The sequence below is a fragment of the Hyalella azteca genome, unplaced genomic scaffold (genome assembly GCF_000764305.2).
Source record: "Hyalella azteca isolate HAZT.00-mixed unplaced genomic scaffold, Hazt_2.0.2 contig3521, whole genome shotgun sequence".
NCBI classification, from domain to species: Eukaryota; Metazoa; Arthropoda; class Malacostraca; order Amphipoda; family Hyalellidae; genus Hyalella; species Hyalella azteca.
This window is the reverse complement of record NW_025933769.1, coordinates 61,210-88,484: the sequence shown is the minus strand read 5'-3', so window position 1 is coordinate 88,484 and position 27,275 is coordinate 61,210. Positions and strand designations below refer to the sequence as shown.

Here is a 27,275-nt window from a genome sequence, read left to right as displayed (position 1 = left end):
CTACTAGTGATGCAAATATATAATATTTGTATATGAATCACCTAATTTTGCGCAAAAGAGTTCTTAGTTATAATCTATGTTTGGCTTTTTAGTTTGTGGTCATTGTTAGTGCGAGTATTATTTTCTAACATAGGATTTTTCAATACGCGAATGAAAAGGCATTATTTGTTATGTGATGAAAAGGCATTATTTGTTATGTGATGAAAAGGCATTATTTGTTAGCATAATCGCTCTAGGTAATAAGATAATGCCAATTAAAAAGAAAAGCAGATTATTCTGCATGAGAGCTGATGGAGCTGCCACTGATAGCAAATGAAGGGGGGTAGGAGTCTTTCCATTTGAGGTAATAGTGGCTAGCATGGTATCCAATTTTTTTACTGATATTTATCAAAAAATCGTTTGTTATTACTTTCGAAACTAGGAAGCCAAATTATTCATGATTCATTGTGTATGATATTGGGTAATTAAACTCTCAGGTTTAGGCAGTAAATGTATTGTATTGCTTATAGGCTAGTACATATTTCTAAACCTAACATTCCCTTGATATTCATTGGTGCTGTGGGAGGAGGAAGGATGCACCAGATCTCGTACTACGTGACATATAATTATTATTTCTGTTTGAGAATAGCGCTTTCTTAGAGGAGAATTACTAAGATCTCACGGAGCGGCGATGAGTGACCTCGTCGACGCTCTCTGTTTCTTGTCATCTGGAAGTCATTTCGGCCAGCAAGACCTCACGAGGTGACGCGAGGGCGAGTTCATCGTTGATAAATTCCATCCAAGCATCAGGGGCTCTCGGGAAGACAGCAACACCTGCTGTAGGGACGACGTCGGCATAAGCGTCGTCTTTCCTTCCCTCCGGACTTAGACGATTATCGAATATTTTCTCGCCTTTCGGAAGCATTAGTTGGTATTCGGAGCGCCCAGATTCGGTGCCAAATCTAACGGAAGGTGAAAGACTAAGCTTGTCGCTAGTTTGATTGCCGTCTATCTTTGTGAAATTGTAGCTTTCGTCATCTGAGGAAGTGTTGGTTTTGCTTGTACCAACACAAGTCGGTTTCTTTTCAAAACCTGCCATGTCTTCCACGTTAGCCAAATCAGTTTCTCTAGTCTCGGGTGCATCTTCGTCCCCTACTCCAGTCAAAGAGGCCGTTGACTTTGTCAAATGAGACTTAGGAGAACCACTAAGGGTATGGTTTATGGAATTTCTTGTTGATGTAAAAGACACTTTTCTGATGATCGCAATGACTGTAACGATGAAGATGAAAGCTGTGATGCCGATACCAGTTGCTACCAGGCTGCCTTCGTAGCTGTAGTTTGCGCTCGTTGTGGGTCGCGCTGTCGGCAGAGATTATAAGGAATTGAAGCTACATTAAAGTGACAAAAATCGTACTGGGAACATTCCAAACAATTCTAACGAAATAATTGCTACAACAACACTATGCATCATCCTAAAAAATCTATTGCAAAGGTCATGCTAGATCACAGTCATACACAGGAAAATGAACACAACAACATCCTGTTTTATACAATAGTACCATAAATTTCCACAAAAACTAAACAACTTATTGAGTACACAAGCGTACTTATTGAGTACACAAGCGTACTTATTGAGTACACAAGCGTACTTATTGAGTACACAAGCGTACTTATTGAGTACACAAGCTCACATGGTTGCTGAAGGGGCGTGTTGGTATTTTTGGCGGAAAACAGCTTTCACAAAATTCACGTGAAAACATTTTTAGATACTTTTATCTGTTCCTCCTGGTATGAAATCACACAAGATAAACGTTTTTTATAGATTATTTCAGGGATGTCGATGACTTTAAAACCATTGTTATTATTGGAAATAAGAATTTTTTCGTCAAAATGATTTATTAACTCAACGAGGAGTTGATAACATATTTTATTCTTATTATACTATTATAATCTTCACAATTCTTATAATAATTTAACGTAAATATTTTCAGTAAGCTAAGCTGTTCAATCAAAAACGAAACTAATTTCTGAAATATTTTTTCCTACATTGTTGGACCTTCCAAAGAAAGAATCAACGAATAACGCATCTTATGAACCCAACACCTGATCAATGATAAAACTCCTGATAAAACAAGCACATTCTAATGAGTTGACCATGGACCAATTCATATAAAACCTCCTCATAAACAAGACACTTGCTGATAAACGCGGCACATCCCAAAGAACGAGCTGATATCGATGAAAAAGGCTCCTCCTAATAACTCTCCCGGCTATCGGTTTGAAAAAATAAATAGAGTTTCTGGTTATTATTGTCCCGTAGTACCACCAGGCTTTTGACGCTGAAAAATGTTAATTAAACGTAATTTTAACAAAATCAGCTCGTAATCAGCTTTATTTCAACGCTTGAAGAGCGTGTTTCTCACCTCCGCAAAGTACTGCGTGGTCCCTGGCTGAGGGTGCGGCGGCAAGGCGCACGCGAGACTCACAGATGACGCTGTTATGTTCGCCAGGCGACATGACGACACCGGGGCTGGGGTTTCTGATAAAAAACGGAGTGATACTAAAAGCCATATCAAGAGTCTAGAGTTCATCTATGGCATTATTCTTTATACTTTATGCCTAAAGTCAATGTTACTTCTATGACTCATGCCAATGTAACGAAAAATAAACCAATTTAATCTACAACAGAAATAAAATTGACGATTAGCTTGTAAAAGAGAAGAACGAGCATATCACAGAGCGAATTGTTTACAAATTTATTATCAAAGCTTTAATTATCATACAAATTTTAATTCTTACGGGCGACTCTTATGAAGAACCTGCATGGCATCTCTTGTCGCCCCAAAGCATTGTTGGCCCAGCAGGACAACTGTCTGTCTTCCTGGTGCTTCGAGGGCCTCACAGAAAGTCGGGCCCAGGATCTGTCCCAGTCCGAGGACAAGGGCGGAGGTCTGCGGGTCAGGGTCTCTGGAATGGAAGACGTGGGCTGGAGGCTGATGATGTCGTTACCGCTGTTCCAGTACCAGTCGATGCGTGTTGCTGGAGGATGAGAGGCTACGTGGCACGTCACGTTGATGGGCTGATCGTAGATGAAATACGTCGTCGTGGACGGCATCATGCATACCGGCTTATCTGAGGAGAAATACAGCCGCATGATTCATGGTTACGTTCCTAAAAATTCAGCCTACTTGAGCAGTGTCTTCATACAGGGTGACCTAAAATAAGTTGCTAGAAGTAAAGGCTTATAGCTCGAAAAGTATTAAACGTAGAGGTATTCCAATGTATCAATTACGTAAAATAATTGTGGTTCTATATTACAGAAGATGATCTTGATGAAATTATACACGAAAATTTTACTGGGTAAATGACTGAGTCCGAGGCAGGCCTTGATATCTATTAATGTTATTTTTGTTGCACACCCATACTAGTCAAAATTTTCAACTTTTTACTGAAAATATAGGGCAATAATGTGCTGAAAGATATCAGTTAGCTGATCATGCAGCTCAGACTTTAATGGTTTTAATAATGGTTATTGCATCATCTAACAAGATGATGGATAAATTATGAAAATTAGCTGACGCTCGGAGGAGAACATAGAGGCATAAAGTACTGAAGGAGGTGATAAGCCAGATCTTCAGTCGGCTGGAGGCATTGTCGGTTTGTTTGCATATTGAGACACACAATTCTGAATACAGTGCAAGGCCCTCTATATAATTATTATTACTGAGGATTATCTGCCATTGAATAATTAATGCCTTGATAAACCCACAGGCTAATTTGAGTGTCAGAGGTCGGCTGGTGGCGTTAGCGAGATGGTTGGCAGCGGAGCAGCGGTATTGGCCCGCCATGTGGCGGTCCACCTTCTGCAGCGCCAGCGAGTCTCCTGACATGATGATCCCGCGGGTCCGGTTGGGCAGGACTGGCCCGTTCTGAAATCATGAAACTTATTTAATTTTTAATTGATATTCTGCATTTAGGTAGAATAAAATGCAAGTGTAATAGATTTTATATAATTTTTTCAGAAAGTTCCTCTGATAAAATCGCTTCTATTCCCGTTCAACAGGGCCTCAACTTTTCCAAGGAATTCGAATTCCTAATTCTTAGAAAAGAGTTACAAATTAAAGACTGTTCTCACATTTTTTAATTCAATTATATGCTATATATTCACACCCTGCCATATACAAGATAATATTTATCTTGTATATATCTTGTATATGCTGCCTAATAATAGGCAGCAAATTTCTCATAAGACCACTTACAACCACGAAGATGTGTACAGCAATACATGCTACAGCTAAATTTACACTTTTCCATAAAATTTTTACTCGGAACTCATAAGCATATTATAAAATCCATCATGTTTCATGTCAGGTATTTACTGACTTCATGGAACCAGATTATTTTTTGACTGGATGATTAGCATAAACATATAATATTTCATACAAGATATTTACTGACCTCATGGAACCAGATTATTTTATCTGGTGGGGGATTAGCAGAAACTTTACACTTGAGGTACACGTCATCGCCTTCCTTCAGGCGCTTCAGCTCGATGCTCAGGCCGAATTCTACGCTCACTGTGGGGGGATCTGAAAAACAATTGACGACTTCAATATTGTGAATGAAAAATCTACAACTATGTCAACATATTCTATGTAAGATAAAAATAAATCCCTCATTTCAGCTCGAGGTAGCTCAGTGGTTATGTATTACCGAAATTGAAGCAGCAAATTGGGGGTTCGAGACTTGTAACTAGCTTGATAATTTTGGTCAAAATCGGTCATCACAACATACATATTATCATTGACTATGTCTTATCATCATTTTATTCACTATTGCATCATAGGGTGATGTTGGTCAGCCTCACTTACAATATACCACGAGTCTGGTGGTGTTGGTGAGTCTCACTTACAATATACCACGAGTCTGGTGGTGTTGGTGAGTTAAATAAAACAAGTTTCAACTTCATAACGTTCTTAGTTTTTTATTTATTAACAAATTAAAAGGGTTACTTAATTCTGAAACACCCTGTATTACCAAGATTGGAGCAGCAAATTTGGGGTTCGAAAGCTGTAACAAGTGTGATAATTTTGATCAAAATCGGTTATCAGAGTATACATATTATCATTAACTATATTTTGTCATCATTTTATTCACTAATGCATTATAGGGTGGTGTTGGTGAGCATCACTTACAATATACCACGAGTCTGGTGGTGTTGGTGAGTTTTACTTACAATATACCACGAGTCTGGTGGTGTTGGTGAGTCTCACTTACAATATACCACGAGTCTGGTGGTGTTGGTGAGCCTCACTTACAAAATACCACGAGTCTGGTGGTGTTGGTGTGTATTACTTACAATATACCACGAGTCTGGTGGTGTTGGTGAGTGGTTTTACAGCGTCCACGGCAGGGTTGACAGCGCTACAGGCGACGATTGCGTCATTTTCTGCGGGTGAAACTTTGACTTCGACTTCGCTCGTCGAGACGTCTTCTGTGATGCTGCTCTCCTAGAGTGTAATTAATAGTTCAATTTTACTTTCTGTGTAATATTTCTTTCTATGCAATATTACTTTCTACGTAATATTACGTTATATGTTATATTAATTTCTATGTTCAACATTACTTCTATAACAGTTCAATATTACTTTTTAATTTCTTCTATTATTAAAGAAGGCAAACCAGTGTTGAAATTGCTTGCGCTTTTTGCGAGGGATTGCTTAGAAGTGGATTGCACGTGTATAATAAGATAAATTTATTGCATTATTTTTATTAACAAACTAACTCTATACGTAGTGAAAAACAGTGAACGAATAAATAATTGAATTATGCGAGCTTCAAAAGTGAATAATCAAAATAAAATTACTGGGGTTTCTGTATTGGTCTCTTTCATTCCATTAGTAAATAAATCGCAGTGAACGAAATAAATGAGAAGCATTATTGATTTTGAAACAAAACCACAAAAGATCTAACTCGATGTCATGCACAATAGTCGGACAAATATAAAATGGTTATTCGTCACGTTATATTTGGCAATCAATTTCCTAAACACGATAAACATTCATTTATGTAAAAGAAGCCGCCACTGTGAATTAAAAATAAGAAAAAGCATTAAAAACTCGTTCGTGGCTCGAGGATAAACTTTGACGCAATTGTAATTCAGTATTCAACACAAAAATATTATAAGTAAATCACACTCACACTATAATTACGACGTTTAATTACAGTAACAGACACCATATTGTATTTACCAATTGAAATACTTCAATTCTTAGCAATATTAGTAATTAGCCGTTGAAGAGCAATGAGATAATTTCAGGAAAACTTACAGAAATACGCAAAAATTTTCACATTTAGAATGATTTTCTGCTGGCGATTTTTAAATTACCGCATTCAAGGAAAAACTGAAACGTAAATTAATTATCAAATCAAAGACAACACGAGACTGTCGTCTTACGAAACGAAAATATCAAAGGATTGCAGCTCAAACAATAAGATTTAGAGGAGAGTGAGCTATCAAAGACATATGTTGATAACATAGACATTATACATGGCCGACGATTAGATATTGACCCAACGCAATCTTAATTTTAACTGTGCAATAGGAATACTGTGAATAATCAACCCTGCGTGTGCGTAAGTATAAGGAGCAACGAGGACTGCATTCTCTTTTTTCCCCACGTATTATGGTGCATAGAGACACCATATAATAATCCTCGAGCTTATATAGCAATAATAACTTCCATTCGATAATATGTATCTAAAGAGACTCCTTACATTCCTATGTTATTGCATGAATCGAAGCAATAATGTAGTTTGAAAGCTCATTATTCAGCATTATAATATATAATAATATCTGTAACGAGTGAATATTTTTGCTCGAATCTCATATTTACAACGAATCTCATATTATCTGCATTAAATATTATAATATCTATAACGAGTGAATATTTTTGTTAATATCTCATATTTTCCCAATTGGTTGCAGATAATCACCGGAAAAGTTTAATCATAACTCGCAGCATATCCCAGCGACTCAATATACCATTTACAATATACTCAATAGTACAACGTAATTGTATTCAATACAGCGATATTGAATTGTTTTTAATTGTATTCAATACAGCACACAAATCACAAGCAATAAAATAACTTCTCACCTCCCTGTGTGGGTGCAGCGGGTCGCCGTTGATGGCCCAGGCGAGTGTGGCAGGCGGGGTCGAGCCCCGGGCCCAGCACTGCAGACGGGCCATCTGACCCGACACTGTCGAGGCTGGGCCCTGCACCACGACGCTCTTCGCCGACACTGGCCCAGGGATGAATAATTCAGATCACACACCCCGGCCAGTCCCCACAATACACCTCAGTTTACATACAAACCAGTCTCCATGCACACTCCTCAGTTACCACACACACCCCAGTCTCAACACACACCACAGTCCCCACAATACATCCTAGTTTACATACAAGCCAGTCTCCACGCACACACCCCAGTCACCACACACACCCCAGTCCCCACAATACACCTCAGTTTACATACAAACCAGTCTCCATGCACACCCCCCGGTCACCACACACACCCAGTCCCCACAATACATCCTACTTTACATACAAACCAGTCTCCATGCACACACACCAGTCACAACACACACGCCAGTCCCCACAATACATCATACTTTACATACAAACCAGTCTCCATGCACACACCCCAGTCTGAGGCTGGGCCCTGCACCACGACGCTCTTCGCCGACACTGGCCCAGCGATGAATAATTCAGACCACACAACCCAGTCCCCACAATACATCATAGTTTACATACAAACGAGTCTCCATGCACACGCCCCAGTCACCACACACCCCCCATGTCACCACACACATCGCAGTCTCCACACGCACCCCAGTCTCATGCCATTAATATGACGATTTATGAATACTTGCCTCAGAATAAAAGTCATTTTTCTTTCCACGGTACCAATTATCAAGAAGGAATATGACAGAAATAGTTATGCATAACCTCATAAGACTGCCATGAGGCTGCATAACGCTTCATTTATCAACACTTCGAATATAGAATATTGTTATAATATAATATCATCTGCAGCGCAGGGACCTGATCAATAATTCATCGTCCCTCAGTGGCATCGGTAACTTCACACTCCTACACCTCGNCACATGACAACTAACCTGCTGCTCTGCGCTCTCACTTGATAACTAACCTGCTGCTCTGCGCTCTCACATGATAACTAACCTGCTGCTCTGCGCTCTCACTTGACAACTAACCTGCTGCTCTGAGCTCTCACTTGATAACTGACCTGCTGCTCTGCGCTCTCACTTGACAACTAACCTGCTGCTCTGCGCTCTCACTTGATAACTAACCTGCTGCTCTGAGGTCTCACTTGATAACTAACCTGCTGCTCTGAGGTCTCCAGCGCTTCTATTTCTGTGGCGATGCCATCCCGACGCCAAAGAATTTGCGGCGGAGGAATGCCTTCCGAGAGCACCAAAAAATTAAATTACAAAATATAACCAAGACTTTGCAGGAAAAATATAAGGGAAATGCCATAATTGGATTCAATTCCATTCTCACATTGATAATATGAATATTCCGAGACGTGTTCCTGTATGTGAATATTTACACTATTGTTTGCTCGTGAATGTCAGAAAAATATGTTAATGATATTTTTGGCTGCTGCTCATACATTAGAGGAGCAGATTTATTGATATATATCTTTACAGTAAGGAAACAAGCGATAAAACATAAAAGAATTAGAGCTTGACCCTGCTCTTTTTCGATTAACTTTCAGATCATCAATCGTAAGATTAGAATCTATCTTTTCTCTTCTTTCTTACTCGATATCATTTTTCATCACATGCGAATGAATGTTACCAGAAAGAAATCGCTTTTAAACGAAGCGGATAAAAAGTTAATGAAAAATAAACTTCGCGTACGAACTGTTCCTCTTTTGTTGGCGAGATCTGTTAGTCGGGCACAATGCACACAATAAATTTTTTCAATTGCAATGCCAGAAAGAATGGACATTTATATTGAAGAATTCTTTACTCAGAAGTCCCTAACGGCGGTGAAATTTACTGAAGGGAGCTTGATTCATATCAGGGCGCTGTAACGCCAGAGAAATGACTACAAATTGCCTTTGCAGGAGGACATTTCAGTTTTTATTGCGCAGAAGCTTGTGGAAAACTCATATATAGATTCTCAAAATTTGAATCGAGCTTAGTAAGAAAGTTACCTGATATTGATATATTTAATTGGATCTCCGTGCATTATGTCGAGACATATCTAGATGAATAATAGTATCTGTGAGTAGCTCAATCTGCTGTTCCACTTGACAATCGAAAAATCTTGCACTGAATTTCGGACAAAAATGAAACGCTATAATGAGATTAGGAAAAAAAATTCAGATTCTATATAAAACTTGAAACGCAATTAAAAATGTGTGTGATTTCAGCACAATTTTTTGACATGAAACCTTGAAGAAAATAATGAAATATAGATTTTCATTTGTTCGCGTTACATTGAAAATTTATTTTAAAAAATTCAGATGTATAGCAAGGGATACGACAAAAAGTAGTCTTTTCCAGTAAATCCATAAAAAAAACATTATAGTAAACGAACATGAAAGTAAATATATGAATAAATATGAATAAGAATAAACATATCTATAAACATATATGCATATATCATATATGTGAATAGGAATAAACATCTTATTCATATATAAATATGAATAAGAATAAACTTACCTCCTCTGACAAGACAAGAAAGGGTGAGAGGGGAGCCCTCCGGGTACGGGCCCGAGAGACGAGCTCTTGACGAGCCGGAGAGATTGTCGACGATAGCAATGCTTTCCGGTGGCTCTGATGAACACGAGAAACTTGGTCGTACACCCAAACATCATCCTCGAGCATCAAAACAACTTCACCGAGCACCGGAAAAAAATTTGCCGAGCATCAAAACAACTACATCGAGCATCAAAACAATCTCGTCGAGCACCGCAACAACTTTGCCGAGCATCAAAACANTACAGGAAGTGAGGGTGCAGGAAGTGAGGGTACAGGAAGTGAGGGTACAGGAAGTGAGGGTGCAGAAAGTGAGGGTGCAGGAAGTGAGGATGCAGGAGGCGGGTACAAAAATTGTAACTGAATGACCGTAAATAGCAGTCAGCTAGAATGAAATTATTGTTGTGACATTTTTCGCGAACTAATAGCCATTAATGAGATCATTAAGAAAGTAGCTGCTCGATGCTAATCACGCTTGTCTAATTAAGTCGTAAGTTACAAAGGCAGAGGGGTGTCTTTGGAGGTTTATAAATCTATGCATTTAAGACTTAATTGCTGCAGTCGTTAGCCTCTGGAGTGGTCAAAAGACGCGGCGATTCACAATGTTCTTGTAAAATGAGCAAAATTATTCACCAAGTTTGAGAGAAATTGTAAGTAAAAATGAGAGCAAAAATACGAACAAAAAGGCAGTTCTTGTAATTCATCAGGGATTTTCACACAGCGTTTTTATATTTTTCGGTGATTAAAGAACTTCATGAAATGGATTGCTTGTGTCGATTAAAATTGCTTAAATTTCGACAAAGTCTCACAAATGGGGGTAAAATGCACAAAGTTTACACTAAGAATTTCATGAACATTTTACCATTGTGAGAAAATAGGCAAGTTTGACACTTAAAAGGCTCACAAATGTGAGAAAATTGATAATTTCGACGCTCAAAATCTCATAAATGTGAGATAAATAGACAAATTTTTTGACTCAAAATCTCACCAATGCGAGAAAAATAGACAAGTTTGTTGCTCAAAATTCCACCGCAACAAGTTTTACACTGATAAAACACACAAATATGAGAGAAATAAACAAGTTTGAAGCTCAAAATCTCACCGAAACAAGTTTTACCCCAATGAAACACACAAATATGAGAAAATAAACAAGTTTGACGCTCAAAATCATTTAGACGCTCAAATAGATCATTTAGAGTTTTAGACGTTCAAAATCTCACCAATATGAAAAAATAGATAATTTAGACGCTCAAAATGAGAAAATAGATGATTTTGATGTTCAAAATTTCACCAATATGGGAAAATAAATAATTTCGACGCTCAAAATCTCATCAATGTGAGAAAATAGATAATTTCGACGCCCAAAATCACACCAAAACAAGTTTTATACTAATGAAACTGGCATAAATGAGAAAAATTAACAAGTTGGTCACTCATAATCTCACCACAATGTGAGAAAATAGATAATTTCGACGTTCAAAATCTCACCAATGTGAGAAAATAGCTAATTTTGACGCTCAAAATCTCACCAATGTAAGAAAATACATAATTTCGACGTTCAAAGTCTCACCGATGACGGTGAGGTTGACGAGGCTGACGTGCGTGGGACTCTTGAAGAAGTCGACCCTACACTCGTACAGCCCCGTGAGGCTGGCGGCCAGCGCGGGGTGTGTCAGGGAGGCGGCTACTCGGGACACTGTCAGCCGCGGTCCAGGCGCCCGGTCCGGGGCATGGTTTGATGGCAGGCGTGGAGCCCGGCCATCATAACTGGATAATTTAAAGAACACGTTTTTCTCTGTTATTATTTGCCATAGCTTGTAGGAATGGTTTATAAACATCATAACTAGACAATTGAAAGAACATGTTTTCTCTGTTATTATTTGCCATAAGCTTGAAGGAATGGTTTATAAACATCATAACTAGACAAATGAAAGAAGATGTTTTTTCTGTTATTATTTGCCATAAGCTTGAAGGTATGGTTTATAAACATCGTAACTAGACAATTGAAAGAACATGTTTTTCTCTGTTATTATTTGCCATAAGTTTGAAAGGAATGGTTTATAAACACCGTAACTAGACAAATGAAAGAAGATGTTTTTTCTGTTATTATTTGCCATAAGCTTGAAGGAATGGTTTATAAACACCGTAACTAGACAATTGAAAGAACATGTTTTTCTCTGATATAATTTGCCATAAGCTTGAAGGTATGGTTTATAAACATCACAACTAGACAATTGAAAGAACATGTTTTTCTCTGTTATTATTTGCCATAAGTTTGAAGGAATGGTTTATAAACATCATAACTGGATATTTGAAAGAAGACGTTTTTCTCTGTTATTATTAACTGGATAATTTAAAGAACATGTTTGTCTCTTTTATTATTTGCCATAAGCTTGTAGGAATGGTTTACAAAGATCGTAACTTGACAATTGAAAGAACATTTTTTCTCTGCTATTATTTGCCATAAGCTTGTAGGAATGGTTTATAAACATCATAACTAGACAATTGAAAGAACATGTTTTTATCTGTTATTATTTGCCATAAGCTTGAAGGAATGGTTTATAAACATCGTAACTAGACAATTGAATGAACATGTTTTTCTCTGTTATTATTTGCCATAAGTTTGAAAGGAATTGTTTATAAACATCATAACTAGACAATTGAAAGAACATGTATTTCTCAGTTATTATTTGCTATAAGCTTGAAGGAATGGTTTATAAACAGCGTAACTTGACAATTGAAAGAACATGCTTTTCTCTGTTATTATTTACCATAAGCTTGAAAGGAATTGTTTATAAACATCATATCTAGAAAATTGCAAGAACATGTTTTTCTCTGTTATTATTTGCCATAAGCTTGAAAGGAATGGTTTATAAACATCGTAACTTGACAATTGAAAAAACATTTTTTCTCTGCTATTATTTGCCATAAGCTTGAAGGAATGGTTTATAAACATCTTATCTAGAAAATTGAAAGAACATGTTTTTCTCTGCTATTATTTGCCATAAGCTTGTAGGAATGGTTTATAAAGATCGTAACTAGACAATTGAAAGAACATGTTTTTCTCTGTTATTATTTGACGTAAGCTTGAAGGAATGGTTTGTAAACATCATAAAATAGACAATTGAAGGAACATGTGTTTCTCTGTTATTATTTGCCATAAGCTTGAAAGGAATTGTTTATAAACATCATAACTAGACAATTGAAAGAACATGTTTTTCTCTGTTATTATTTGCCATAAGCTTGAAGGAATGGTTTATAAACATTTTATCTAGAAAATAGAAAGAACATGTTTTTCTCTGTTATTATTTGGCATAACTTTGAAGGAATGGTTTATAAAATAAGTGTTTTGCCCTGTTCACCTTAGTGTCATCCATTTAATTATTAGTTTACACTATTGCGTTAGTTTATGTAAGATTTCATTGCTGTAGAATACATTGATGCAACATTGTTTTCTTCCTAAAGAAGAGCAGCGCGTGATAATGAACAACGTTGCTGTATACTGAATATGTATCGAGTCTTTATTACCACAGCATAGAAAGAATAACTCGGCTGCGAAGTTAAACGCATACAAGCATAATTCAGATCTTAAGAATTAAATTAATCCCCTAATTCGAGGTTAAATAAAAGGTAACGTCTGACCTGCTGAGCCGTTCGGGGTCTCCCAGTCGGTACCTCCCATAATTCAGATTTTAACCTTTAAATTAACCCAAAATACAGGTTAAATTAAATCAATCCCAAAATTCAGGTTAAACAGCAGGTTAGTGCTGACCTGCTGATTGGTTTGGAGTCTCCTCGTCGGTACCACAGCACCAGCTTAGGGCGGTCGCCGGGAGTGTGTGGGTTCAGTGGACATGGCAGCTCTGCAGTGCTGCCGCTGACGCCTTCCACGTGCAAAACTGCCATGCAAAGGAATATTAAACTATGCAACTAAATTGTTTTAGTGCATAGCTTATCTATTAAACTATGCAACTAAATTGTTTTAGTGCATAGCTTATCTATTAAACTATGCAACTAAATTGTTTTAGTGCATAGCTTATCATTTTAAACTATACAACCAAATTTCTCTAGTGCATGTCTTATGTATTAAACTATACAATCAAATTGTTTTAGTGCATAGCTTATCTATTAAACTATACAACAAAATTGTTTTAGTGCATAGCTTATCTGTTAAACTATACAACCAAATTGCTTTAGTGCATGTCTTATGTATTAAACTATACAATCAAATTGTTTCAGTGCATAGCTTATCAATTAAACTATACAACCAATTGTTTTAGTGCATAGCTTATCCTATTAAACTATACAAACAAATTGTTTTAGTGCATAGCTTATCTATTAAACTTTACAACCAAATTGCTTTAGTGCATAGCTTATTTATTAAACTATACAATCAAAATGTTTTAGTGCATAGCTTATTTATTAAACTATACAACGGCAGTTGATTTCAGCAAGAATTTTTAAGCAAAAAAGACGCCGAGTAATTTCACAATATGGTGAATATGGTGGAAATTGACTTGAATGCATAGCTTAGCGACATAAAAATGACACTTATATGCGATTAATATGATTTAAGACATATTAAAAGCTTGCGTATAAAAGAATATTTTTCACCCGTCAGCGCTTATAATGAGATGAAAATTGTACAATAAAAATGTGCGCACGAAGAACGTTTGAGAAAAATTTGCTGTTTCGTATCCGTAGCATATTTACTTACCTAATATTTTTTTAAGCTCAGAAATTCAACCATTATTAGGCCCACATAGAAAATTTATTCAATTTCACAAACTCGATAGTGGTGTACACGCCATTTCTGTTCAATCAAACAACGTAGCTGTTTTATTAGAAGCAATTATCCATAAGATAATCAACCGGACCATGATGTCCGGAGGAGTATCCCAGTATCCCAGCGAAATATCGCAAAAAAAACACTTAGACAAAATCCTGACATAGCATATTAATGGTAATGCAAGACTCTAAATTCCCGAATTTTCAGAAACCGTAATTGCATATAAGTGACTTGCAAGTGTCTAGCATATATGTGGCTTCCTTTTACTGCGCTTTTATAAAGGAATACAAATTCCGTCGACAATTGAAACTGTTGGAATAACTACAAAATTTGCCACAATTTTGTGCGGGAAAATAACTGGTGATAGGAAATTGTTTTGTTTGAGTAAGAAATTATCGAAACTTAGGCATTTAACATAACCAACTCGTGCGCAGTGATCGTCCAGCAGCTGTTGTTCGACTCGGTCCCGCGCGCGTGCCCAGGGCGCTAATTGGCCTTAAATGGCCGTAACGGAGGCGAAAATCGAAGAACTGAGGCCAAAATTGGGAAAATTTTCTCAGAGCCAAAGTCACGTCAGGCGAACATTGGAAGACATTCGAGCTGCAGAAAATGAAACTAAATATTTTAGCCGATAATGTCAGACGAAGCGCCAGTTCACGTTCAAATTCATCAAAAAAATTTACAATCAGGCATCGATAGGTAAAATTAAAGTGGAACTTAAAATGACTAAAACATTGGTTCGTTGATAATCATTCTAGTCCAGTCATTGCTGAACATGTTATTGCAACACAAAGCATGCATTTCCTTCCACATGTAAAAAAGTGCTAAGTCAGAATGACCATAAAATTTAAAGTTTTCTTCGAGTTGCATTTTTTATCTAACATATGAACTAATTTCGCGGAGTCTGGAATCTGACTCGCAATCGTAGACGGCTGCAGTTAGCCTTTAATGAGCACTTCATCATGAAAGGCACAAAATTAGGAGCTTCAGTCGAGCTTTAGACTTAATTAGGGTCTGTCTGGAATTCCTGGGTGGCTTTAATTCATCCTCAGCGGTTCCATTTTTTATATTAATTCATAGGATACGACCGACTCATCACTGCTTCTCTGTTTCATTCACTCGCACTAATTAGGCTAGCAAGTAAACGTCACTCTGTCCACCACAAATATAGTCACATGTTTCTTCCATTGGAGCAAGAAATTTACCGTAAACACAGCATGGCTTTTCAAGAAACTTGCAGTGGGCTGATAATCATAAAATGATCCTAATTTAATACATTGAACAAACAAGCAATCAAATATGCCCCATGCAAAATTCTTCATCAAAATTCTTCTTCAAATTTTCTTCATCCTGCGGCTGCAAAGATTAATTTCTTAATTAATGAGGAGAGAGTTTAACTAAGAACGGCACGTATTTTCATAATATCAACAGGCGATTTTTCGCTTTTATCAAAGCTTAATTGCATCCACAGCTGGTTCGAAAAAATACATTGTGGTTTCTTCAACCAATTTCAGTAAACACTCAAGCTTGTCTATCTTCTTAAGCCCACGTGTAAGCACGAAATTCAGTTATTGTACGGCCAGCCGTGCCGTAAAATGCGTCCAGAGGCCTTCCATGCCTGTGTCTTTAGGGACTTCGACAATAAAGTTCACTTTATTCCATCGATCATGACCCAATTTTGGAGATTCAATTCTCGAATTCAACGCCTGCTGCAGCAATTCACCGGCTCGTCCGTTCTCAGAATTTGATCAGAAAACTTCCCTGGAGGATAAAATTGTTCGTGATGTCGACGTCTGTTTTGGGTGTCGGCTGGAATGCATCTGAGTGCATTGCTGGCACCTGGGAAGGCTAAGTGATCGAGCGACGTTGTTGCATAAGCGTTTCAAACAATTGAAGGATACAAATCCTCACCCATAAAATGCAAATTCAAACGTGTTTTAGAAAACGTAATTCCTGAGTGAACCACAGGGGTTAATATAACAAAACAAAGGAAACGCCTGAGAAATCCACAAAATATATTTTAGTATGGTGTAGGTTCATTTTTCGGCAATTACAGCCTCAATTCTCCGAGGCGTTGATTCATACAAATCGTGAATTGTTTACAAGGGAAGATTAACTCATTCTTCAGTTAAAACTCCTTCCAGCTCTTTTAAAGACGATGGCGGCGGAAATCGACTTTTAAATGGCATCCCTAAAAGCGGCCATGAACGCTCGATAATATTCAGGTCTGGTGATTGTGGTGGTCGAATGAGATGCTCAACTTCATTAGAATGTTCATCGTGCCAGTTTTTAACAATTCCAGATGGATGGATCGGGGCATTTTCATATTGGAAGATGCCTCGGAATCATCTTTTCCTTCCGGTAATAGTCCTTGAACCAATGGACGAACTTGGTCCTCGAAAATTCCTAAATAGTCACGGCTGTTGATTCTTCCATAAAGAAAAATCATTGGTCCACCGGATTTCCAAGAAATAGCACATCCAAATCATCACAGATCCCCCGCCATGTTTTACTGTAGAGAAGAGGCAGTCTGGATTAAAAGACTCTTCTGGCTGTCTCCAAACGTAATTAAATAAGGTAAACGATGATTCGTCACATTTTTCCACTGCCCGAGGACCAATTCTGGAGGTTTTTACACCACTCTAAACGCTTTGAAGGATTTTTATATGAAACCACAAAGTTACTAAATGAAGCTCTTTCAAAGAATCCAGGTCTGTGCAGCTCTCGGCGTATAGTCTTTATGGAAACTGGGTTCTGTAGGTGTCCATTGAGGTCTGCAGTAATTTTCACAGCCGTGGTCTTTCGATTGCCCCTCATAATTAGATTTAGGTTCCAAATGCCTCTCTCAGACAACTTCGACTTTCGGCCAGGCCTGTGCTTTGCTGAGGACGTTTTTCCTTTTATTTCAAAAGCAATCATTACTTTTGAGACTTGCAGTACCTCTAGAAACGTTAAGCATTCGGGAAGTTTCTGTCACAGTAGCACCATACTTAGGGCACCAACAATTTGACCTCTTTGAAAGTCAGAGAGGCTTGCTATTTATAGGTTATAGGTTAGGTTATAGACACAAAAATTTACAAAAACTATCTATGCAATGGAAAAATATCAATTAGTAGCAACAATAAACAATAAAACAAAAAAATATGCTACGTTTTCAATGTTGACAACATGTTAAAAAATTACGATATCAAAATGTCAGGTGTTTCCCTTATTTTGTCCAACCCTTGTTTACGTTAGTGAATGTAATAATTGATTATTAGTGAAATGAATAAACATTTTAGAGATGAATGGTAGTAAATTACTATCGTACACGAAAACTTCATCCAAGTCTAAATTTTGGGACTTGCCAGAGATATTTAAGCATATGAGAAAAAATACACAAGTAGTAATGTGACATAATCAAATAAAAATAAAATTTTTACTGGACGAAACGGCGTCAGAATATTTGAAAATAATATGATAGTTTACTTTTGAATCGCCATAGTTAAAAATTGGCACGAGTTGATCCATGCCAAAAACTATCTGAAGTACCGGAATGAATGTTTTTAGCCGCATCGATTACCTTCAGTGACAACAACGCAATTCCAACTTTTCTGGAAGCAACGACCCAAATTCTGCAACCTCGTCATTTCCAACTGAAGCGACAGTTAGCGAATACTTCCTCCCAGTGTCTGAAACTTGGCGGGAAAATAATCATGTCCGCAACGTTAGGAAGAAAACGTCGCGGTTTTTCAGGCCACGCTCTGCCTCCATTCGTTTGAATTGCAAGTGGCAGAAATCTAGGACAGCTCCTGCATTTTGTTTATTGTATCAGATCGCGAGCTCGTAGGCACAATTTCCCAGAATGCGGCTGAATATTGCCACCATAAACATTCAAAATACCACAACAAATAGTCACAGGCTCCCAGGAGTTTGCCGCTCAACCCACTTAGATGTGTGGCACAAGATTTTCTGCAGTCATTGTTTTGAAAGTGATTGTTTTTTCATGGGCTTGACCAAATTGAATTTAAAATAATGAATTAGTTGAAAAATTCGTGCATTCCAATGTTAACAAATAGTTAATAGTTTTATTATTCTTGAATATAACTTGTTACAGGTTAGATTATGACGAGGAAATGAATTTCGTTTTCAGCAGTGGGAAGATTATGCTTCGGAACTCTTGTCTTATACTTATTATACTTATTATGCTCCCATTATATAATTATGTATGTACAATTATGAGTTATGACTATTACATGGACATATCTTATGAAATTTAAAAATTAATAAATGTAACTTACAATGCTCTGTTCCAAAATAAAAGGAAACTTTAATGAAATACATCATTTTGCGAGAATATTTAAGAATGTAGATGTAAAATAAAAAAATAAGCCAAAGAGAGAGAGAGAGCAGTCAGAGCACAAAAAATAATTACAAAAATACAACCATAAAACGGCATTTCTGTATTATTCAGTGATTATCAGCAGTCGCATCCTCGTCATCCATTGATAAAAGTAGCAGCAAAACTTCTCGGTCGTCGTAAACACGATAACACGGTCCTCTCTTTGTAAACATTGCTGCAAGTTCTCTGTACCGCTCACCAACTACCGAGCTAAAGAATACCATGCACAGATATTCTATCAAGGGAACTTGGCACGGGCGCCAAACTTTTCTTATGAACAATCCTGTGCTTTTTCGATGGAGTTCGTCAGTAATGTAAGCATGTAGCAGACCATTCACTATTGAATGAAACTTTACTATCAGAGTTAATTAAAGATACATTCTACTTAGAAGTAGAAGTTGCACTCGGAATTTCTATAGTGGCGAAAATGATGTAATCATTAGAGACGAATTCAACCGTTTGTCAGATTTGATGAAATAAATAATATTTCAGAGCTAGTAATTCATTTCATCGAATGAGCTAGACAACAACAATGATTGCCTTGTGGTGAATAATAGAACGCGTTTTTAATTATAACATTTGTGAACACTTACAATAGAAAAACGATAAATGGGGTCCCAAGGGACTATCAAATAAATCAATGACATATGATAAACGAGCAAAAACTGCTTGAATATTTCAGCAGCCGGCACAAAATTGATTCAAATGATGCAGAAACGAATTTAACGAAATTGAGCGAGATCCGAAACAGTTTTAGAATATTCGATAATAAACGGTAAGGCTACATATACAGCTAGCTCAGAAGAGACCGGATAGTCCTTTATACACTAAATCACTATCTTCAATTTAAAGAATATGTCTAGTATATTGAGTACAAAGAACGTGTCAAAGTTAATAAAATTTTCAGTTGTGCTATTGATGATGTACTTAACGCAATGAGTAGCCAAAGTTACGCAGTATTGCTGCTTTAAACGTGTAGGGTTGCAGAGAACAATGCTCGAGTATCAACTCTCAAGTCCTTAAGTAAAGACGGTTTTTTGATCGTAACTGAATCAAGAGGTTGCAACGAACTTAGTCGTCTAACAGAAGACAATCACAGAAATAGAATTTCTGTGGATTGCTAGATTTTCCTATCTCTCTCCGATTTGATCCAATAATCTTGGTCGAACAATCATTACTCCATTAATTATTAGTGTTTAGTAACTTTTTGACGTAGTGTTATTAATTTTCAAGCTGGGACCTTAAAGTTAAATGGTGCCGGTAATGACAGGCTTTATTCTATGGACATATTTTTATACTTAAATATTAGTAACAGTCTCCGTAGACTTTGTTTAAAAAATAGGTAATAATTTTGTAGCGTTTTGTGAATTCCTGCTAACTGATGGAAATTTAGAGCACAATAAGTTAACAAAAGATTAGCTCTGATACTGAAAAGTACCAACAGGAGTAAGGAAAGAGTAAAATAAAAAAATAAAAAATAGAGGAGCAAGGTGATGTAGAGCAGCAGATCTATTAAAACAAATATGACCTGTTTTCCGTCCTACGTTGTCTTAGTTAACTGTTCTGGATAACATCCAATGTGAACTTTGTTTTAATACACGTAATCTAAATGATAATGATAATTTGGTCCCATACATGAATGAATGCAGACTATTTACCCCCACACGAGGGATTTTTACTAAGCAGTTTCCATTCCAGTAAAATATTCTAGGGGCTTTTTGCGGCCACATTTGCATGGCAGAGGTCGACTGACGAGCGACTTTACTTGGCGACTTTCTTTGACTTTACTTTATTCGAACTTTTATTTGGGCTATAATTGAATTTTTCAACTTTCGAGAGTAGAACGGATTTTCAATAAAGTTTAGAAATTGTGTTCTCGACTAAGAACCAATTTTTTTCATATATACGCACATTGGCTATATCGAAGGTTTTGAATTGAAAGACCAAAATTAGTACATAGCAAATACGCATTTTTGTTGAGACCAAATGGAAATCTAGAATCTTTAAACGAAATGAAAAAAATATTAGATGATAAGTCTAAATTTTTTTACAATCGAAAAAAAATCGTACAATCCCATCTTCTGATGGGATTGTACGTTTCATTTCAGTGGGATTATACATTTCAACACTTCCTAGGAACGTGCAAGACTTTCAGACGTTCAAATTTTGTGAGAAACTGAGCAGTTTTTTTATTTGTGCAAAACTGAGCACATACTGCACACAGGTAACAGGTCGTCTTTGAGGTACTTCTTCGCAAAACTTCAGCGCTAAACGGAAATCAAATCTAGTTCTGCTAACAGTTTTCGCTTGGTAATAAAGTTTTCTTGAAAATTAAAGAAAAGAATAGAAGATTATAGTAGAAAATATATAAGAAAAAGTATATGACAGCGCAATAAATTTTCTTCTTATTTCTTTTCGCAATTTTTTATTCTTACAGAAGAAAAAGTATATGACAGCGTAATAAATAAATAGATACTTGGTTGTACGTATGTACAACCTTTACTGCAACGATACGCATGAACAACCGTACAAAAATAGAGAAATAAATATATTCAAATTACGTTCAGTCTCAGAAGAGACGAAAAAGCGGAAGTAGGAAGTGTAAGCATCCAAAAATCGTTCAAAATAAACGAAGCTCGAAATAAATAACAGAATATACGTATTTTAATAGTAAATAGTATTTTAATACTCATTGTGCTCTTAGATGTAAATGATATGAAAAAAATAAATATGAAAAAAATATATACAATGGGCAATCTTCTGCAACTATAGCTGCTCTCAAAAGCTAAAGGCGTTGATTGGTTCTCCCAGGTTTTCTGTGAATGCGAGCTGTAGCGAAATGCTCATAAATAAACTTTTTTCAATCTTATATATAACTCTTAGCTTTAACATAAAAGTATAAAAATAATTAATAAATCCAAAGGTATTCCTGAGATAAAGAATGATTTGTAAGTAAAATAACAACAGCCAGTCCTTTTTGCCTTCTGGCCTTCTCTCTTCTCTAAAACTTTCCACTTCAATAATAGAACTTATCTCGCTAATGTAATGTGATATAAACAAATTTGAAAATTTACGTCAAGTTTTCAATATATTATTTTTCAGTTTAGTTTGCTTCGCTCCGCTAAAATTGTTTTCAAATTTTAATTTCTTCGTCGCATAATACTATATCAACAAATCTACATGTCTCACAATATAGCTAATAATTCCAAGCACATTCAATGAAGCTCATTCGTTGCCTTGAAGTTTTAATCCAAACGTAACTATTTTCTGGACCCAAATTGCACTGCGGACTCGACAAGTTTGCGCCCCGCTCAGCTTTTTGTCGGGCGGATCGATCGCACGATGCGTGTCAGTGAGCCGTGCGAACAACATTGCGTCATCACTTCGAATATTTTGGACAGGATTATCCGGATTAAAACTTCTGCTTACTTGGATATATTCGATATAAATATTTATTGACCAGCGACGAAAAAAATGTGGCATAAGCTTCTTTGAGTCGTTGGAATAATAATCGTGGTAGTAAACTAAAAAAATATTGTGTATTCTAAATAAATTATATTCGTTTATTTATTGAAAAATACAAAAAATGAAGAGGCTATTTGAATAAAATAAAAGACGAAATTTAAATTCCCTCGCAAAAAGGAAATCCAAAAAGTTCATGAAAAAATTAGTTCTAAAATATAAATTGCACAAATTTTATAGCATTCATGTAGTACCGAAAAATTTCCACTGACTTGCTTTTATATCACCTAAAAGTTGGATATTGATTCAGAAGCAAAGTAAACGTTTAAAGAAGGGAAAATAAAAATTCATTAAAAAATATCACGCAGAAATAAGAAGCAACAAAACCTCTTTTCCAAGTCACCTGCAGCCCCATATTTGTGTTTTGATTAGGAAAGCTGCGACGTCAATCATTGTGTGTGCCAAACGAGACTAAGGCCTCATTATCAATTTTGCAGGATTTTAATAGAACAAGCTTTGAAGGCGAGCATAAGCCCATTAAAACCGTTGTAGTCTTTGGAATCAGGGCTTGGGGTGGGCCACGAGTCAGCAATGACATTAGCATGCATAAAGCAGCTGTCACTGATAAATGGGACTCGATAATCATTCAGATTGATCAGCATAATGCAACCTGAGGCCATATTGCAGCACTCTAGCTCACAGCCGCACAGAAGCAAGCGATTAACAATGGTCCTAAACCCTGAAAAAAGTTTAAGATTTCAGTGAATTGCTTGCGGTAGGCAACAAAGAAACCCGAATTCAAAGCGAAAATGAGGAAAATAATTTGGGGTTATTGTTCGAAATTCCTGCGGACACACACGCAGTGGTAAAAAAATTATACGACGTATGCTTCGAACTACAAATAAATTATACTGGGTGATTAGGCCATCACCGACGAGTTTAAAAATTAAATTGTCTTAATCACATTGGAATTTGGATCACTAGGAGTGCCGAAAATATTAATAAATTCCTATACAGACAAACTATTAAAAACCAAGACATACAGTCCTGCATCACCATCTAATCCCACAAAGAATTAAATAGATTCTGTAGTAATGAAAATGAATAATTGGTAATTATAAAAAAATCGACATCATCGCTGCCATTCCATCAAAATAAGTGAAAGTAATTTCGTCATTGCCGAAATAAACATGGATGGCAACCTTGACCAACAATTGCAGTGCTGCAACTGTACCTACAGAAAGCCTTTTTTGGCTTGTCTCGTCGGTTGTTTCCCTCCTTAACAAGGTAGTGCTGAACAGATGGCCAGACCCAACATCCTTTACCGTCATCGTAAAGCCGACTTAAGGGCAGGCATGGGCTGCCTTTCAGCACCACCCTGGAAACACCCTGAGCAATTCTTCAAAAATTGTAGCGGCGCGAGCGAAATTTTGCTTGTGAACACGCGTCTCGCCGGGGCTGCTTTATGCGTGTACGTGATGGATTGTTTTGCTCCGAAAAAGATGAAGAAATAAACTGAGTGCTTGAACTTATGAATGCGATGGAAGTTCTCGATTTAATTTGGACGTCGGAAATGTTTTAGCAGTAATTAGCAGTATAAGCATTTCTGAATTCAAAGCAATGATNTTTAGCAGTAATTAGCAGTTTAAGCATTTCTGAATTCAAAGCAATGATAATTTTTTGAAGACAACGCTTGATGTTAGGTAAACATGCGATTTAACATAGGACAAATTAATTCGGCATTTTTTTAATTTAGAGTACTTGCGGTATGATTTATGGAGCACCACTCAAAGGTTTATTATGTTTCGATAGCTTTTTGGGCTCGATGAGGCAAAAAAAAAATACTCGAAAATCAAACATTGTAATAAAAAATCAGCACAAAACTAAGTAGCGAAGATTTAATTTCGACTTATATTGGTCGAGCTATACAATTCTTCATTGCATTGATAAATAATAACGAGGAACTACGCAACTCAATGGTAGCCATAGAAGAGCAAAATGTTGATTTACGTTGACTGCAACCCTCGCCGAGTTCAAGGATCGGTCACACTTGGCCATGAGAATTGGACTGAGTTCAACTCGTATCAGATTCGAAGTGTTTGTAATCGAGAGCATCCACTCAAAATCACTTCAATGCATCGCGCTGTATCGTCACAATTAGAATAATGAACTTGCACGAATAATAATAGAAATAATAATAATGAACTAGGCAGAATAAATAACCACCAAATAAATGTGAATATTATACTCAACGATTTCTTGGGTGATTCAAGATATAAAAGTTTTTGGCAATCAAATGGAGCCGGAATAGTTTTAATGGGAAAGGAAATAAATAAAAAATAAAATATGCATGAGGAAAGGCAAAAGTTTCCAAAATATAATGATGTTTAATTCTAATCTGCGTTCTTAACAATTAAGATTCTATTGAAAATATTCCATCATTCAATCTTCTCATTATATTCCTTCAACTTAATGGCGTATAACAAGAGTAAAATGAGCCATCAATTATCTAATATTGGAAAAATAAAAATGCTAGAATAATTATTAATATTTTCTCCAACGTCAGCTACAATAGAATTGCATTTTCCCCACAATAAATTAGACTGAGATTTAGTACATTTCATGTTACTTTAGACTTTAGAATGATATGACGCGTAAGGGTTAAATTCTTTATCCTGCTCAAATATAAATGAAACAGCACTCGAATTTTCGCATACCGTACGACGATAAATCAACTCAAGTGAGCACTATACGGAATTTACACTCATCCCTAAGTGCTAATCACTGTAAAAATCTTCGGTTTATCGACGGCCAGCCCTCAACCTCTACGTATAAACGTCTGGTAACACTTAAAATAAATTTGAAACAAGACTAAGTTGACGTACAAGACATTTGTTGTAGAGAGCGCAGTCGTAATTTCATACGATTATTTACGCTATATTTTAAAGACGAAATGAAATTTGTTGATACTGTATAAATAATTTAAAGAGAGTCCCGTGTTTCTGAGGTAATCCCTTCCTTAGTAATGAGTTGAGAAATAAGTATGAATTAAGATGAAATTTCTAAGCCAATATTTGTATATATTTATTAGAGGAACATTCAAGTAATTAAAAAGATTTGTGACTACTTTATGACTTAAATATTGAACATACGATACATCAATATAATTGAACAAATTTCCATGATATTGTGTCTTGATAGATAACTTAATGCTTGGCTGGGTGTTTTCCCCATTTTTTTTAAGAAAATAAAATATATCCGATGGGCATTCTTAGAGGCAAGATTGAAGACGTGCTGATGCACTCGAAAAACGATGGAATAAAATTTTAAATGTACTCATGAAAAATTCGTGTTGAATATTCAGGGAGTGAGAAGAGCTCTTCTACCGACAATTGTTGAATGAATTTCTTCACAACTACTATTTTACAAATGAATTCGAAATGCATTACATGAACCATCCAATCCCAGATAATGACTACATTACCACATAACAAAAATCTGAGAGACATTCAATTTTTATATCCGTTTCTACTAATATTTCGGGGGAATTAAAGAATAACCAATTTCCCAACGGTGTTCGAATTCCATATCAATGCTGCACGGACTGGCCTGAGCCAGTGCAATGGACACCAAACTTCAACCGAACTCCATAAAGGAGCCCCATTGGACGCATTAAAAAATCCATTCGCGTTTGATGGTGTGTGTATTGCTCCCACCTTCATATGAACCTTTCAAACAAAACGAGTCTCGAAGCATTCCTATTCTCTCTTTTTAGCATTCACTGTTATTTTAATTTAATTTGAGAGCAGTTCATTGTGAATTGCAATCAGAAACGTAATACAACATCTAAAGGAGACCAATGAAATATCAAATTATCAATTATCACAGAAGAGAATTTCAGAAAAGTATAATCTTACTTTGTTGTCCCAAGCAAACTAGTATACGCATTATGCGCTGTTACTCACAGTTTCACAAGAGATGACACTTAAATAAAACTGCATCTTATTATTTGGCTCCAAATGAAAACATCAGCGTTCTAATTCATGCAATAATACCAGGATCGTCATACTCACAAATCTCACCTTTTGCTTCTTCCAAAGGGGGAAGTTCTTCAGGAGAAGACATCGTTGGAAGCACCATTAGTAGAATTATTATCAGCATTAATTTTATCGGCTTTAAATCTTCTTCACTTATCTTCAGACATCGTCGGACGATGCTGTTCGTCCAAGGTGACGAATATACTGAATTGCTACATATTTCTCGAGCATATCTTCTTTGGTCAAACTCATTGTTTTCTTGGCTAAAAAATTTTCCACAATATTTGTACACCGTACACATGCCCTGATCTTCAACTCTGTCCAACATCGGGGCCTTCGAATTTCTTTCAGAGTTAGTAATTTTCAGACATTCAAAAAATGAGTTCATCGTCATTGTTTTTGTGATGAATAATTTTGGAGCCTGATTCCATTTCAACCACTTTTCGAAACATCGTGAAGAACTCGTCCATAAGAACTTGTGAAAGTTAGATAAATTTAGTTTTTAATTGAAACACATGAAATTCGAATGCTAATATCATTTGCCTTTTCATCATTATCTGTTTCTGAAAAAGAAAATTAAGTTCAGCGGAGGAAATATTTTTCAAGTTGAGAAATGTTAGAACTATATATATGCAACAAACAATAAATTTATAAAATAAACACTCATAATTTTAGCCTTCATCGCTAGCGCAGAGAACCATTTTATTGGGATTAAAAAGTGAAAGGGCTTACAAATTGTAGGATTTCAGTGATTAACAATCAATAAAATCACATTCATTTGAGTGATGCAAAAGATAGATCGACCAGGGATCTCAGAATTAGACATTGCA

At 36.4% G+C, this 27,275-nt stretch overlaps 1 protein-coding gene across 1 annotated transcript; it reads right to left on the bottom strand.

The window, feature by feature from the left end:
• Positions 1–491: 491 nt before the first annotated feature.
• Positions 492–26,979, bottom strand: LOC108683379 (hemicentin-1). The gene is made up of 14 exons (XM_018172693.2): positions 26,491–26,979; positions 13,549–13,675; positions 11,347–11,543; positions 9,741–9,854; positions 8,387–8,466; positions 7,802–7,880; positions 7,140–7,285; positions 5,339–5,489; positions 4,438–4,568; positions 3,749–3,908; positions 2,779–3,111; positions 2,403–2,518; positions 1,671–1,713; positions 492–1,338 (listed from the first exon to the last, which is right to left on the bottom strand). The coding sequence occupies exons 1-14, from the start codon at positions 26,837–26,839 to the stop codon at positions 704–706; spliced, it is 2,661 nt and encodes an 886-aa protein (XP_018028182.1). The 5' UTR covers positions 26,840–26,979; the 3' UTR covers positions 492–703.
• Between the last annotated feature and the right edge of the window lie 296 nt (positions 26,980–27,275).

Bases quoted from the DNA above. Each gene is read 5' to 3' on its own strand.
- LOC108683379 (XM_018172693.2), bottom strand. From the start codon at position 26,839: ATGACGATGAACTCATTTTTTGAATGTCTGAAAATTACTAACTCTGAA. The intron at 3,909-4,437 runs GTCAGTAAATAT...TCATGATTTCAG, and splicing joins AAATAATCTGGTTCCATGAG to AACGGGCCAGTCCTGCCCAA. The intron at 1,339-1,670 runs GTGAGCTTGTGT...CTCTGCCGACAG, and splicing joins CACGCCCCTTCAGCAACCAT to CGCGACCCACAACGAGCGCA.